At 43.0% G+C, this 15343-nt stretch overlaps 1 protein-coding gene across 1 annotated transcript in view; it reads right to left on the reverse strand.

Annotated features, from left to right (window-relative positions):
- Positions 1-4471: 4471 nt before the first annotated feature.
- Positions 4472-15343, reverse strand: part of LOC138302144 (cysteine-rich motor neuron 1 protein-like) — a 106238-nt gene continuing 95366 nt past the window's right edge. The window contains exon 5 of the mRNA XM_069242507.1: positions 4472-4917. Within this exon, the coding sequence (XP_069098608.1) occupies positions 4880-4917 (38 nt within the window). The 3' untranslated portion in view covers positions 4472-4879. The remainder of the gene's footprint in view (positions 4918-15343) is intronic.

Consider the following 15343-nt stretch of genomic DNA (forward strand, 5'->3'; position numbering starts at 1 on the left):
CTTTGCAGTGGTTTGCCACGATTTGTCTCACTCTAAATATGTTCTGAATAATTGTGGTTTATCTATCTTCTATCACAGACCTACCCCACCGTGAACTACCCGTTCAGGTAGGCCATTCATTATCCACTTTGAGCACCCCACTTATTGCGTGTGCTCCGACCCTGACGAATGCCCCTGACCTACCAGCACCTAGTGAGGGCAGAAACATGTTGGTCATCCATTTTTTATTTTAGACTCCAGGAGACATTACTCTCCAACGAGCCTTTTCCCCTTGCTTTTAGTCTTACCAGCATGCACCTATATTAAAACTAGCAGCAACTATCAGTGACATGCTTGGTAATTTTATTACTCACCTCAGCTGGATCTAAGTAACTATCCAGTAAGTTTAATTTCAGTACTCCCTCCGGTTCTTTTAACCAAGAGGTTGAGTCCGCCCAAGCAGTATCATCTTGCTTGGGTGGGGCTAGGTGGTCATATGATGAAGCATGACACTATTATGTGTGTGAGACCACCTAGTCCGTAAGGGAGACTCCCCCTTCCCCTGTGGGACTACACAGCACCCCCCCTGTCTGGATATTCTCCAACAATGATTCCCCCGCGTTAGGATCCAAAGCCACCTAACCAACACCGATTTAAGACTGACCCAGTCTTACTTTCGGTTCCCTACTACCCCACACCTTTAGTGATTATATAGATTTCTTTAGGGAGGCGGTGTGGGCTAGCAACACTCCCAGTGCTCTCCTTTTGTGTATTTGTAAATACAGGACAAAAACACTACAAGTCCTGTTTCATCACATCCTGGGCGTGTGCGACACGTTTTCTGCCAATGTAGCCCCAGCATTGGGGTTAGGGGGCTTTGGGGGGGGACCTAACCTCAACATGATAGCTCTTTAGCAGAGAAATAAGCTGTCCTGGGCAGACAGACACAGGCACATATGTGATCACATGGCCTGGGATTTTAATTTTCTTTTGGGGTACTTGATGTCAGTCTTGCCCTATGATGTACAGCGGACTGGCTACTTGTACATGTAGGACGTGTCTCATCATTCGGCATGGTCTGATAGACATGGTAATACATTCTTAGTAATTTCCATTTGCAGCTTGATTGGCTCATCCACCAAACTCTAAATCAGGCTCTTAGTCACCGGGGAGACTCTAATTTTCATCTTGAAAGGAAGGGTAGTGATTACCACTGTACAGTGCTTAATTTGTAAGTAAAAAAGTGCCAAAGCCCTCCTCATAAACACGCAGCTGCTGCAATTAAATGTGTGTACACGGAATACTGAGGCCGTGTAATCCTAAAGCCATCTCGGGCCTCTTCAATCCATTTAAAGCACTCCCTGCAACTTCTTCTCACTCTTGCAGCTTTCTGCTTTCTCCCATTGTGATGCTTTTTCGTTTTTCTCTTCCTCCATCTTCCTCCTGTGTCTTTTGTCGCAGTAAATGGTTGAGGTAAAAAAATAAGTGCCGGCACTCAAAAAAAAGTGCTGGTGCTCCGCACCGGAAACAACAAGCACAAATAAAGCATTGCCACTGCAGTCCCTGCATGGATAGAGACGACTTCGAGGGGTGATATTAAGGTTGCTAGATAGGGTAAGAAACTATCAGAATCAGTCTGCACAGAGGCCTAATGACAGGGTAAGAAAAGTGTGTAAGTTCACAGAAGAAATATGGGTTAGAGGGTAGTTGGAAGGTTATAAGAAAAGTTCTTACAAAGGGTCTCTTCTCAAAATAATTAGGGAAGTGGAGGTAATGGAAGTGTCATTGCAAGTAATGGAGCTTGTGTGTGTGCGTGTATGTATATATATATATATATGTGTGTGTATATATGTATATATATATATATATATATATGTAGACATATATATATATCTTTGTCAAGAATCAGATACATTGCTGAGTCGGCCATCCTACTTGCTGAAAACAAGAAGCAGACAATTGGCACCTTTCTCGTTCACTCCGACCCCCTTGCCTCCATGCTGTCAGATTGATATGTGTACCCTACGTATCAACGGAGACAAAGAGGGGGAGTGAGAATCTCATCAAGCCAACTGCACCTTGCTCAAGCTTGACAACCGGACCCTTGCAGTGATGCTGATTGTCTGCAGTAGGTCTTTAAGATGGTGGCTTTTGTTTTCTTGTTGTGACAGGTGTGACTTGCTATTGGGGACCAATGTTTCTGGTTCAAGGCCCTTCCAGGTTCATAAAGGGGCAAACATGTAAGGTACCAAAGAGAGCAGCACGTAACCTCACATGCCTTCTACAGGAGCATGTTAACAATGGAAGGCCAGGAGGAAAGTGATGACTAGGCCTCAAATGTAGGGGCATATTTATATTCGTTTTGCACCAAATTTGCGGCACTTTTTCAATGAGATGCAAAGTAGGCATTCCCATGCAAAAAATGACTCTATGCCTTAGCGCCATATTTATCCCCCTGTGCTAAAATCACGCACGCGAGGGAGGAGGGGTCAAAAAATGGTGCAAAGCTTGCTTTGCACCATTTTGTAATGCCTGGGTCAGGGCAGGAGTTAGGGGACCTGTGGGTCTATTTTCCATGGTGGAACACCATGGAATATGCCCAAAGGTGCCCTCCCCAGGCCCCAGGGACACCCCCACCCACACCAGAGGGATAGCGGAGGATGGGGGACCTCATCCCAGGTAAGTATAGGTAAGTACAGGTAAGTATTTTTTTTAAGTGCCATTGGGGGCCCTGAAATGGGCCCTTCTACATGGCACTGGGTGCAATGGCCATGCCCAGGGGACCCTGGGCCCCTGTGCTGGCCACTGGGGTGGTGGGCATGACTCCTGTCTTTTTAAAGACAGGAGTCATGTGGTGTGGATGGTTTAGTCTTTTTTTTTTTTTACTCTAACCTGCCTAACGTCATTTTTTGGTGCAAAACCCCCTTCTTCCATACCACCAGCTCCACCCTACTAACGCCATTTTTTTACGCTAGCCTACCCTTTGCAGCGGCTTGCACCATTTCATAAATTTGGTGCACAGAAATGGTGCAAGCCGGTGCTAAATTTTTGGGTGCAAAATTGTGGTAGTGCAGTTTTGCACCAAAAAGTATAAATCAGGACCTCTGTTTGTGCCGTTTGTGCGTCATTTTTTTCCGCAACATGGCGCAAACTTAACTCCATATTTATTTTTTGATGCTAGACCCGTCTTGCGTCAAAATATTGGAGTTATTGTCATTTTATGGATGCGTGATTACATCTTGAGTCAGTGAGATGCAAGGGAGGCATTCCCGTTAAAAAATGACTCTAAGCCTGTAGGGACATATTTATCCCCTGTGCAAAAATGGTGGACGGGTAGAAGGTGGGCCTAAATATTGTCACTAAGCCTGCTTAGCACCATTATTTAACGCCTGGGTCAGACCAGGCGTTAGGAAACCTGTGGACTCATTTCCATGGCTAAACGCCATGGAATGGGCCCACAGGTGCTCACCCCATGCCCCAGGAACATCCACACCAGAGGGATACCAGAGGATGGGGGCCCCATCCTAGGTGAGTAGGGTAAGTATAGGTAAGTATCTGTAAATAAAAATTTAAGTGCCACTGGGGGCCCTGACATGGGGCCCATTGCATGACACTGGGTGCAACGGCCATGCCCAGGGGACACTGGTCCCCTGTGCTGGCCATTGGGGTGGTGGGAATGACTCCTGTCTTTTACAAGACGAGCCTATCGGCATTTTTTGAGGCAAAACCCCCTTCACACCTACCGCCACCCCCTCTCGGCTAACGTCTTTTTTTTTTTACAGTGGCCCAAGCTTAGTGCTTGCTTGCGGCATTCCACAAGTTTGCGCCTGGCTGGCGGTTTGGAATGACGCAAGCCGGCAGTAAACTTTTTGACGTAAAACTGCGCCAGCGCAGTTTTGCACCAAAAAGTATAAATATGGGCCATAGTCACATGAGCTTGGTAGCATCCTCTGAAGACTGCCGGCGTTTTGAATGCACCATAAACCACTAATTAAATGAACAGGTTAATAAATTATCTTAAACTGCGCTTAAAAAAATGCACCTCATAGTTTGCTGAAATGTCAATCATTTGCCAGCCAAGGTTTCGCTTGTCCTTTATGAATACCATTGAGTTTCATAACATGTCTTCTTTACAACATGTTTCCTGGCCAACTCTCAGGAGCTGCATTACTTAGACAGAAGTTGCGTGCTTCGATTTTGCAACAGGGTTTCAACAAGCCATCCTGTGCAAGATGCAGTTTTTTTCAGTGGTCAGTGGGTGCAAGTGTCACTTTTGCACTTACTTCAAGTACCCGTGCAAAATTGAATTGGTGTAATCGAATAAATCCGGAAATATTAGTGCAAATTGCATTCTGAGCAACCTGGCCCTGAAGGTAGTATGAAACATAAAGGGAGTAATTCATTTTCTGCAGAGATCTATTTACAATCTGTAATAGTGAAATAAATATAAATGCAGTAAATCAAAACATCACACAAACGCATACTTGTAAGTAATATATGTATTTCGAAACACGTAAATTATTGTACCAGGTTCAATACTGTGATTTTTTTTTAACTTGCACAATAAATTTGTAAATTTGGGAACATATCACATTTTAAATGATTGAATGTATCTCATTTAATGTCAAAACTCTCAAAATTCTGAATATATTTAAAAAAAATGCCCCATTGCCCAAAACGTTAGCAATCATAAAATTTGTATTTGTGTCAAATGAATCAACAAATTAAAGAAAGTTACTTAAATTCCACAACACACCAACAATTATCACATTTACAATTTAAAACTTTACAAATTCTGAAGTCTTCAAATTAATTACAAGAGGAAAAACATGATGGTGGTGGTGATCTTCTTTCCACAATTCCACTTAAAGGTATTTGTTCCAGAAGTATGATTTCTTCTTTATTTAAGGTCAGCTTCCTTTTCTTGTGTATCTGATGCTTCGGGGAAAGAAAAAAAAAAAGAGAATTCAACAAAAAGAAGGGGGAGAGTAATAAGTCTTAAGTAAGGCAGTGGAGAAAAGCAAAATATTCAGTAGCTTCTGAAGGTACCAAACTAACGAATTTAGGTTGTGCCATATATTAATAAATTATCCAATATTATCAGATTGGTTGGAGGAATGCCATATATATTAAGCATAACTACAGCAATAGAGATACACTTAGGCCCACATTCTGAGCGCCACATTAATATCTTGGCGGTTAGACCGCCAGGGTAACACCAGCACCGCCGGGATCCATGATCCCAACATCCTGGAGGTGGTAGAGATCACAATCAGCCAGGGCGGCGCTTCATGCAGCACCGCCCTGCTGATTACGACCTCGCTCACCGCCAGGCTGATAAGGCGGTTTCACAGGGAGGTGCAGGGGGCCACAGGGGGACTGCTGCACTGCCCATGCACTTGGCATGGGCAGTGCAGGGGTCCCCCTGCCCAGCACCATCGCGATATTCACTGTCTGCTGTGCAGACAGTGAACATTGCAAAGGTGCTGGTGCACCCTGTGGCTACAGCATTGCCCCCTTCTCGATTATGAGTCAGAGACAATGCTGCCACCTGTTTCCCGCCAGCCGAGCGGGAAACTCTTAATGGGTCCGGCGGGAAGGTAGCTAATGTGGTGGCAACCTCCCCGTCGGAAGTTCCTGAACACCCAGTGAGGCCCTTAATCACCAAACCCACCTTGTTTAATGATATAATTTACCTAGAAACACTGTCCAAGCAGCAGCGCCACCACTCCTCCGTCTCCTCAGCAGCAGGCAGGCACAGGCAGCTAGCCTGCCCTGCGGCAAATCCTGATGCTGCTCAGAGCAGCGTTCGATTGGCTGGGACTGCCCAGCCAGGGCACTCCCAGGCAGACTGGGTGCCTCTCCCTGTTCTCTCCAGCCCAGCAATGCAGTGCCAGGTATTGCCGGGATGGAGAGAGCACACTGCACATGTGTGTTTGGCTGGCCCGAAACGGCTAGCAAAACATACATGCACAATGAGGGGGAGTGCTGTGCACCCCCCCCCCATTACTGCTAGTCACCCCAGTGGCCCTGCCCCTTTACCAGAAAATGATAATAAACATGGGGGGGCACTCCTCCGCCCTAACGGAGGAGCCGCCCTTGTGTCCAAGATTCAAAACTAACCAACTACTAAACTTTTTTTGGAACATTTGGGCCCTCATTAGGATGCCTTCGCAGTGGCGGTCAGGAATGCCACTGCTGTGGCTGTTGACCACCACACTAAGACCCCGGCATTTAGACTACCAGGGTACTGCCAACACTGCCGGGTTCCATGAACCAGACAGCCTGATGGTGGTTGGGAGATTGCAGTCAGCCAGGGCAGGGCTGCCTGCAGCACCACCCTGCTGAATACAACATCATTCTCCACCGGCCATGTCATGGCTGGAGGAGAACAGGTGCAGAGGGCCACGGGAGGACCTCTTGGCATGGGCAGTGCAGAGGTGTCCCTGCCCAGCACCATTGCAATGTTCAATGTCTGCTGTGCAGACAGTGAACATTGCGAAGGTGCTGGTGCACCCTGCGGTGGCAGTATGACCGCAGGGTCGATTACGAGCCACAGACAATGCTGCCGCCTGTTTCCCTCTAGGCTGGCAGGCTGAAACCTCGGTTCCTGCCTGCCAGTCCAGCTGGAAACTCTTAAAGGGTCGGCAGAGAGGTAGCCAGTGTGGTGGCAACCTCCCCGTCGGAATTTCAGCAGACGGTGCAAAGCATCCACAGAACTCCTAATGAGGCCCTTAATGTATGTAGTCCCTAATTGAAAATTAACAATCCTATGATCATCAGTTGGTTTCCCAGGCATGGCTAAACTTTACAAACTAAAACAGTTGCATACAGTGTAGACTTTGTGAGATCGTTGGCTGTTATGTGGTGTTGATATCCCCCCGATTTCTGTACACTACTGATGCTAACAGAAATGTACCTAATCCCACTCCAATTCCCACACAGCAGAGGCATAGTCCCCCTACCTCCATAGATACGTGTATAATTACTTTTCTATTTATCCAGTCTCTCCATCGTCAGGCCCTCTACCCATACCCCACCCCTCTCTAGCCTCTTTTTTTCTCCCTTTTCCCACACTCTCCCCACACTCTTCAACAACTAGATCTTAGTTTCCCTAGTGCATCTGGCCCAGGTACCCGGGTAGAGGTTGTACCCTCAGAAGCTGTTAATTTGTAATTCTTCTGTTATCTATTCCCATAGCCATTTGCAGTACTGTTTGCCTCAGGGCTGAGAATTTTAATTTCGGTTCTGATTGTGATTTGCCAGTTGTTTCACTGGTGAACTTTTATGTATTGACATCTCAACTTGTTACTCTAAATCGATAAGAAAACATTGCAATAAAAGGAACAGTTGGACACAATCTTAGAGAACAATCAAATAATTACAAATTGAGAAGGCTTATTTATTTATTTTATTTTATTTATTTGTAGAGTGCAACATTCATCCCCAAAGGGATATCATGGAGCTAGAACATCTGCGACCTTGCAGTCTGCCTCACACTCAGTTATAGGGGAAACAGTCAGGTCTTCAGTTTCTTCCCAAATCATGCATGGTCTGAGGTCTATCAAAGGTCAACAGACAATGAATTCCAGTGCATGGCAGCCAAATGGGTGAAAGAGTGGCCGCCCATTCTGTTTTTTCTGAATGTTTAGCATTGACCAACGGCTTTTAAAAAGCCACTCAACTGAGAGGAATAACCAGTCCGGTGTCATATAAAGGTTTTTGGACATGACACAACAGCTAGACTTTAGCTCTCTTGTGAACAGGTAGCCAAAGAAGTGAGTCTAGGCAGAGAGAAGCTGAGCTGTTTTAGGCGCTGTTACAGATGAGCCTGGCTGTTACATTTTGAAGGATTATAGATGGTTAAATAGAAAATCAGCCATTACTAAATATAGAGCATTACCATAATCCAGCCTGCTCATAATCAGCGCCTGGATTTCTGCCCTTCCCCATTCCACTGGAATCCAGTGAATGATCTTACGCACAAATTCTAAGGAGACCCAAGCATTTGCCACAGGTGGCATTTACCTTTGTCCTGCATGAAAAGGGAATCATCTATTAGGAATCCTAGTTTTTTTGCTACTCTCCTTGGTTCTGGTACAGTGCCCAGAGACATCGACAGCCACAAATCATCCCATATACTGCAGGCTCCACAAAAGAGTACGATCTCTGTCTTTTCCACATTAAGCTTTTAACAATGCACCTACATCCAGGTAGCTACTTCTGACAGAAATCCAATGAGGTTCTCTTGGGTCTCCCTATGTCTCTCCTCTATTGGATTAATAAGCTGAGTATCATCAGCGTAGTAGCAGATCTCAAAGCCCCAAACTTTAATGATACTAACCAAGGAGGAGACAAATACATTAAGTAGTGTAGGACTGAGAGAGGAACCCTACAGAACCTCTCATTTAGATGCATAGGGAGTGGATCTAAAAGTGGCCAATTGGACTGACAGAGTTCTTTTATTCAAAAACTATCCCACCCATAGCAAGGCTTTCATGTACAGCCCAGTCTCATGTAATCTTTTTATCAGCAGCCTGTGAGAAACTGTGTCAAAGGCTGTGGACAGATCAAACAGGATCAGAACAGCCTTCCCCTGGTCTTCAGATCTAATACTATCCAGCACTGCCAGCAAGGTGGACTCTGTACTGTTTCTGGCTCTAACGCCTGTTTATGTCAAATACAGTAAATTAATACTTTCCAAAAAGTAGGTTAACTGGGTAACTAGCCTTTTAAGTACTTTCAACATGTAAGGCAATAAAGATACTGGGTGATAGAGGCCAATCCACTCCTGCTCCACCAAAGGTAAAATGAGGGTCTACTTCCAACTAGTTGAATATTCCACATTGACCAGAGATAGGTTAAAAATCTGGGTCATAAAAGCACTTAGTATAGGGGCCAAGAGTGAGTAGATAAAATGCAGACAAGGATCGAAAAGAGATCCAGATTTTACCTCTAACGTTTGCGTAAGTGTGCCATCGCCTTTTTTTGTGAGGGGCACAGCATTCTAAAGAGATCTCTTCTAAGAAGCATAAAACCTCAAAGGTTGAAGAGATATTTTCAATTTTATCAGAACCTCACCATCTCTTTGCATCGCTCAGCTGAGGCATTCATTATTAATTGTCTGATTTAACTTAAAGGGATGAGCTAATTAATTTACCATTGTAAATAATTCTTTATAGTACCCACTACTTTCTTCCAGTATCTTCATGAAATATTTCTTTTTTGCCTGCCTGATTAGCTTTTGATGGACTTTCAGCGCAGGTCTTATGCCAGGAAATCTTCCACACACTTTGGGGCATATTTATACTCTGTTTGCATCGAATTAGCATCATTTTTTAAAATCTAATTTGGTGCAAAACTAACTCCATATTTATACTTTGGCACTAGACCCATCGAGCTCAAAATTTATGGAGTATAAGTAATTTTTAGATGTGGAAATCTACCTTGCCTTAATGAAATTCAAGGTAGGTATTCCAGTGCAAAAAATGACTCTATGGTCTTAACGCCATATTTATACTCCCGTGCAAAAATGGTGCATGGGAGGGAGAAGGGGTAAAAAAATGGTGCAAAGCTTGCTTTGCCCCATTTTTGAACGCCTGAGTCAGGGCAGGTGTTAGGAGACCTGTGGGCCTATTTCCATGGTGGGACACCATGGAATAAGCCCACAGGTGCCCTCCCTGGGCCCCAGGGGCACCCTCCCCCACACCAGAGGGACAGCGGAGGATGGGGGACCCCATCCCAGGTAAGTACAGGTAAGTATTTTATTTTTTAAAGTGCCATAGGGGGCCCTGAAATGGGCCCCATACATGTCACAGGGTGCAACGGCCATGTCAGGGGACCCTGGTCCCCTGTGTTGGCCATGGGGGGGTGGTGGGCATGACTCATGTCTTTTCTAAGACAGGAGTCATGTGGTATGGATGGTTTTGCATCAGAAAATGACTCTAGGCAGGTTGGAGTCATTTATTTTTTACTCTAATCTGCCTAACGTCATTTTTTGGTGCAAAACGCCCTTTTTCCATTCCGCCAGCCCCACCCGACTAATGTAATTTTTTTTACACTAGCCTACCCTTTGCACCGGCTTGCACCATTCCATAAATATGGTGCCCGGCTGGTGCACAGAAATGGTGCAAGCCGGTGCTAAACTTTTTGGTGCAAAACTGCGTTAGTGCAGTTTTGCACCAAAAAGTATAAATCAGGGCCTTTGTGTGCCTCCATATGTGCTCTGGTAATTTGCATTTCTTTGTTGCATTGCTGTTTCTGCCCTATTTTCATTTGAATACCAATTCTTTGAAAAGAAAAAAACAGATGCATTACTTAACTTCCAAGGAGCACATCCATACAGTGCCCTAATCATGGGTGAGATTATGTTTTCTAGATGTGTTTCAAGTGGTACCTGTCTCCCAACTCAGGAGGACAAAAGTAACTTTTAAAAAGCTCTTAATTAACTTTCCCTCAGGCTCTCTTGGAGTGGGGCCAGTTTTTTTTAGTATAAACAGAAAGTTCAATACAAAATGGTCCGACCAATATATTGTGTCAATATCATTAATCCTGATTTTGTCGATGTTGGAGACAAGCAAATCCAAGGTTTGCCCTGTGCTATAAGTCGGGCCTTTTTTCTCTTTATCCATTGCTTTAAGTGTGGAATCTGCACCTCATTCTCCAGCATTCTACATAGGGAGTCCTCTGAATCTTCAAAATGCAGATTAAAATCACCAGTGACTAAATTGTATTTTAAGACAAATTGGGGAAGCCAGGTATTTAACTTGCCAAAGAGTTATACCCTGATGGCCTATAGAGAATAGTACCAACTAGTAGTACCAAGTTGGTCCTGGACTGCTGAAAGGCTAAGATCTTACAGTCCTCCGTTGAGTATTGCACTCTGTACAGTGATAGGAATCTTAAAAAATAATTGTGATACCCCCTTGTCTGCCTTCTCGATCGCATTTTAAAACCCTATATCCCGATGACACTGCTGCAGTGACCTCGGCAAAGCGCACAACTACAAATCCAAGTTTCAGAAATAAAAACTAGCACAGCAAGTCACCTTGCTACACTGCCCTGCATCATGCCGAAATGGCTGGATTTAGTCATATTTATTCAATACGGCACATTTCTGTCCTTTCCCCTGTGTTGGTAGCTTTTGGGCAGCCTAGTGCCAATGCAGGCAGCCGTGCACCATGGTGCAAGGGTGCCTGCATTGCATGCAGGATTGTTTTTGTGCAGTAAGGGCCCTCTTCCTACACAAAAACACTCCTGGGAGGCTTTTTCCTCTTTCGTTGTGTTCTGCAGAATGCAGCACACATAGAAAGAGGAATGTAAGGAGAACTACAGATAGTGCTCCACATTACGCCTCTCCATCGTAGGTGTCTAAGAGTTTGGGCATTCCCAGATTTACAAGGCCTTATAAATCTGGAAATGCCTCAAAACCCATGGGAGTTGCGTAGAAACACCCATTGCAATGTCTACTCTATATTTTTGAAGCCATTCAATGCCACGCAAAGTGGCTTTGTGTGGCTTCAAAAATATGACTTTGGGTCACGTCTGTGCTACATTGCATGGTGCAAGCATGGCACAACCCACTAATAAATATGCACCTAAAATTGATTTGGCGTTGTTCATTTTGTTCCACATTTCCATGCAGTGCATCAGAAGAGGGCCTTGCAAGGAAATGGTATTTAAAATTTGAAATTTCACTAGTAGTGTTAGTAACATGCCATGCAGGGTTATAAGGCTTCTGATCGGGCCAACCTACCCAGTTACAGCTGGCACAAGGGAAAGGGACCTCTGTGTTCTCCAGTGCCCCTGAAGCACATTTATCCTTATTTGATAGGGCCATTGCTAGTAAAGATTCATGTGAATACATGAGCCGAGCCTGCTACAGATGTGAAATGGACAGGGGTCCCGGCACCTAGCGATGGTCGGGCGAGAACAGGAGCAGATGGGCGTGCCTCTGGGTACCTTCAGTTCGGTCCCTACATACACCCACTGTGTAGGCCTACAGTTCCCACATTTGAATACATACAGCAGGTCTGTCAACTAAACCGCTGGCCTCTCCCTTCCCACCACCAAGATGGCAGGAGAATGACGCTCTATGGCATGATAAAGAAACAGATTGGTGTGATTTAAAAACACCACTTCCAACACACAGGTCAAAAAGTATTAAATTGACCCCAACCTAGAAAGAGCATTTTGTTGTGTCTTCCCTCACCTGGGACACACACTGAGCTGTAAATCCCACGTCTTTCCTGCTCTGCATGTACTTGTGAGCTCCAACATTCTAAACCAAGCATTTATACATTCTCTTCTAACGATTACGTCACACACTGATACGGAGTCCTCAGGGAACCAGAAAGGTTCCGTTCTAGATCATGCAATACACTGCACATATGATTTCTAAAAACAGATTTAAAATGCCCCCAAAACAAGAATAAAGGGCAGGTATGGTGCAAAGTAGCAAACAATCATATTCTGGACGCGCAGTGCGTACGTTTAAATACATGCAGCAGGTCTCCCAACGAGACCGCTGAGCTCTCCCTTCCCACCATCAAGAGGGTAAAAGAAAGACTCTATGGTAGGATAAAAAACAGATCGGCATGGTTTGAACAGACCATTGTCGACACACTGCTCAAATGTATTAGATTGCCCCAACCTAAACAGTACATATGATGTATAAAAACAGACTTAAAATGCCATCAAAACAAGAATAAAGTGTGAAGACGTCACAAACTAATATCACAAAGTATAACACAAGAACCAATGTCTTTGTATGTTTTTGATTTTTCCTTGTACACTGTAGAAGTTATTTTCTTTCCCTTCCTTCTCCTCAGTCCATTAATTTTAGTGAATAGGTTCCCGCACCCCTAAACTACTCAAAATGACATTCTTGTTCAAACATGACGCTCTAAGATCTTATACAGCTTGACATGCATGTGAATTGTAATTTCTTTTAATTAAGCACTATTGCCCACAGTTTCAGGCAATAACGGCTGTTAATACCAACCCACCCCTCTCCCAGTTATGAGCCTGAATCTGAGGTATATTCGATAAAAGAAAAGCCGAATCAGTCAAAGAAAAATAGAAAAGATTTGTAGATGTTGTACTGCTTTCCTTTGGCCGATTTTCCTTTCCTGTCACCAAAATACAAGAGAACGGACCCAGATAACTGTGTATGGACCAGCAGCTGATAGTGACGCGGCTGACAGACTGATGCAGGTGGATGGAGCAGTTTTTTGACACATACATTTAAATGAGAGGATTCGCATTCGCCTGCAACACTCCCCATTTACCCACAACACACAGTAGGGGCTTTGAGAGAAGGGCAGTCATAGAAAGCTCCTTTTGTGGGCCTGTAATGTTAAATGTAACTAGCAAAGAGCGTAATTTGAATGGTAGGGTATTCCAGCAAATTATAGTTTAAAAATAATGTAGCTCGCAAATACTGTGTCAAAAATATTGTGATGTCAAAAATATCTTGGGGCAGGATGAAGAAAGTAAGAATATAACCTTTTCCGTTCTTAATATGTTCTTTAAATTTATCTGTATGATATATTAATTTATTTAATACAGATGTTTAAAATATAGTTTTTTAAATTAATTTGATAGATTTGTGTTATTTTAGTATTATAAGTTATTAGTAATTTAATCATAATTGTGTCCATTAGCTTTAGTGTAGTTTATAACTATTCATTTCAACATTATTTGTTTAATTAGAAATGTTACCTTAGTAGCTGGTTATTGGGTTTGTAGGATATCAGGTTGGGAAGCATTTTAAAATGTGAAATATTGGTTTTAGTTCAAAATAATTTTTTATGTAATTTACTTTTATAATTGATAGCTAATGATTACATTAACTGATTAATTGTTACTTTAAATGTGACTTGATTTCTAATTATGCAATAATTAGTTTATGTTATTATTTAATTGTGTTAAATAAATTATATTTATTGTTTTAATAGTAATTGTTCTATTTATTAATTATTTTACTATACATAATTTACATTTTATAATATGTATGCTGTTTATTAATTTTTAAAGTATGCCATGGTTTGGTTTATAAGATAGTAGGATGAGAAGTGTTTTAATTTGAAATATTTTTATTATGTTTTTAAATGTTTAGATGTTTTTTATTTGTAATATAAACATGTACCTTTTAGCTGGTATTTTACAGTTTGTAAACTTGTAAAAGATTACATTTAAACATTTTATTTTAAAAAGTGAGTAGTCGGAAGAGTAAATCTGATCCTTTCAAAGTCCAAAATTTTCCATATTTTTGCTTATATGGGAAAGAGAATAGTAAAATTGACCCTCCAAAATACACTTCCCTACTGTTGTTCCATCTTGAGTGGATATAGTAAATCTGGCCCCCTCCAATGTCCAAGTTTCTTGCGGTACAGAATCGAGTGGGAATAGTAAATCTGACCCCTTCACAGTCTAATACGTTCTTTACTTTTGCTTATGTTGGAGTGGGAATTGTAATTTTCACCTCTCCAAAGTCCAACATTTCACCTACTGTTGCTCAGAATGGAGTGAGAGTAGTGAATTCTACCTCTTCAAGCCTAACTTTTTAAATTTTAACTTTTTAAGTTGTTTTAATGTATATTGTTTTGCTTTAATGTATGTTTATATAGTTATTATATACATTTTAAATGTTTGTTGTGTTATGTATTTTTCAATTATATTTTTTAAAGTTTTTTTTAAAATTATATTAAGTATATATTTTATTTTATGTTGGTAAGGTATATTTTAAAAAAAATATTTTTTACCTTATAGGTATATATTTTTTAAAATGTAATAATAATTTCTAAAGTTGATATCCTCCTGTTCAGCGTCTGTTGCCCTCACCAGCTCCTCCTGCTGCTGCTGCCCCTGCCTTGGGAACAAAATCAGAGCCTGTCTGACTCTCAGTTCAAGGCCCTCCTCCACCCGCAGGCTCCTGCCTGCACCTCCTCTCTGCTGGCCTAGTGGCCATCTTGTCTCTCTCGGTCTCTTCTTACTCCTGATTTTATACTTCTGCCTTTTACCTCTGCTTTCACTTTGTTTTTCTTTTTTCTTTTTTTCTGTCTCTTCTCTTATTTTTCTGTCTTTCTGTTCCCCTCTTCCTCCCGTGCCGCTGCTGCCCCTGCGGCCCAGCCCCTCTCCCCGTGAAGCGATTTTCCCACCCTCCCACCTCCCAGCTGATCGGACCCCCCTTCTCCCTCCCCTTCTTAATGGCAGCCACAGAGTGGCTGTGCCATTGGCGCCCCAAAGGCAAGCCCTTCTGCTCTCGTCCGCAACTGGACCAGGCCCAGCGGCAGAAACCCTAAATCTCCGATAAGCCACTCCATGGCCACCCTCCATTACGACGCAAAGACCCTCCACCGCC

This window comes from Pleurodeles waltl, chromosome 6, assembly GCF_031143425.1.
Source record: "Pleurodeles waltl isolate 20211129_DDA chromosome 6, aPleWal1.hap1.20221129, whole genome shotgun sequence".
Lineage (NCBI taxonomy): Eukaryota > Metazoa > Chordata > Amphibia > Caudata > Salamandridae > Pleurodeles > Pleurodeles waltl.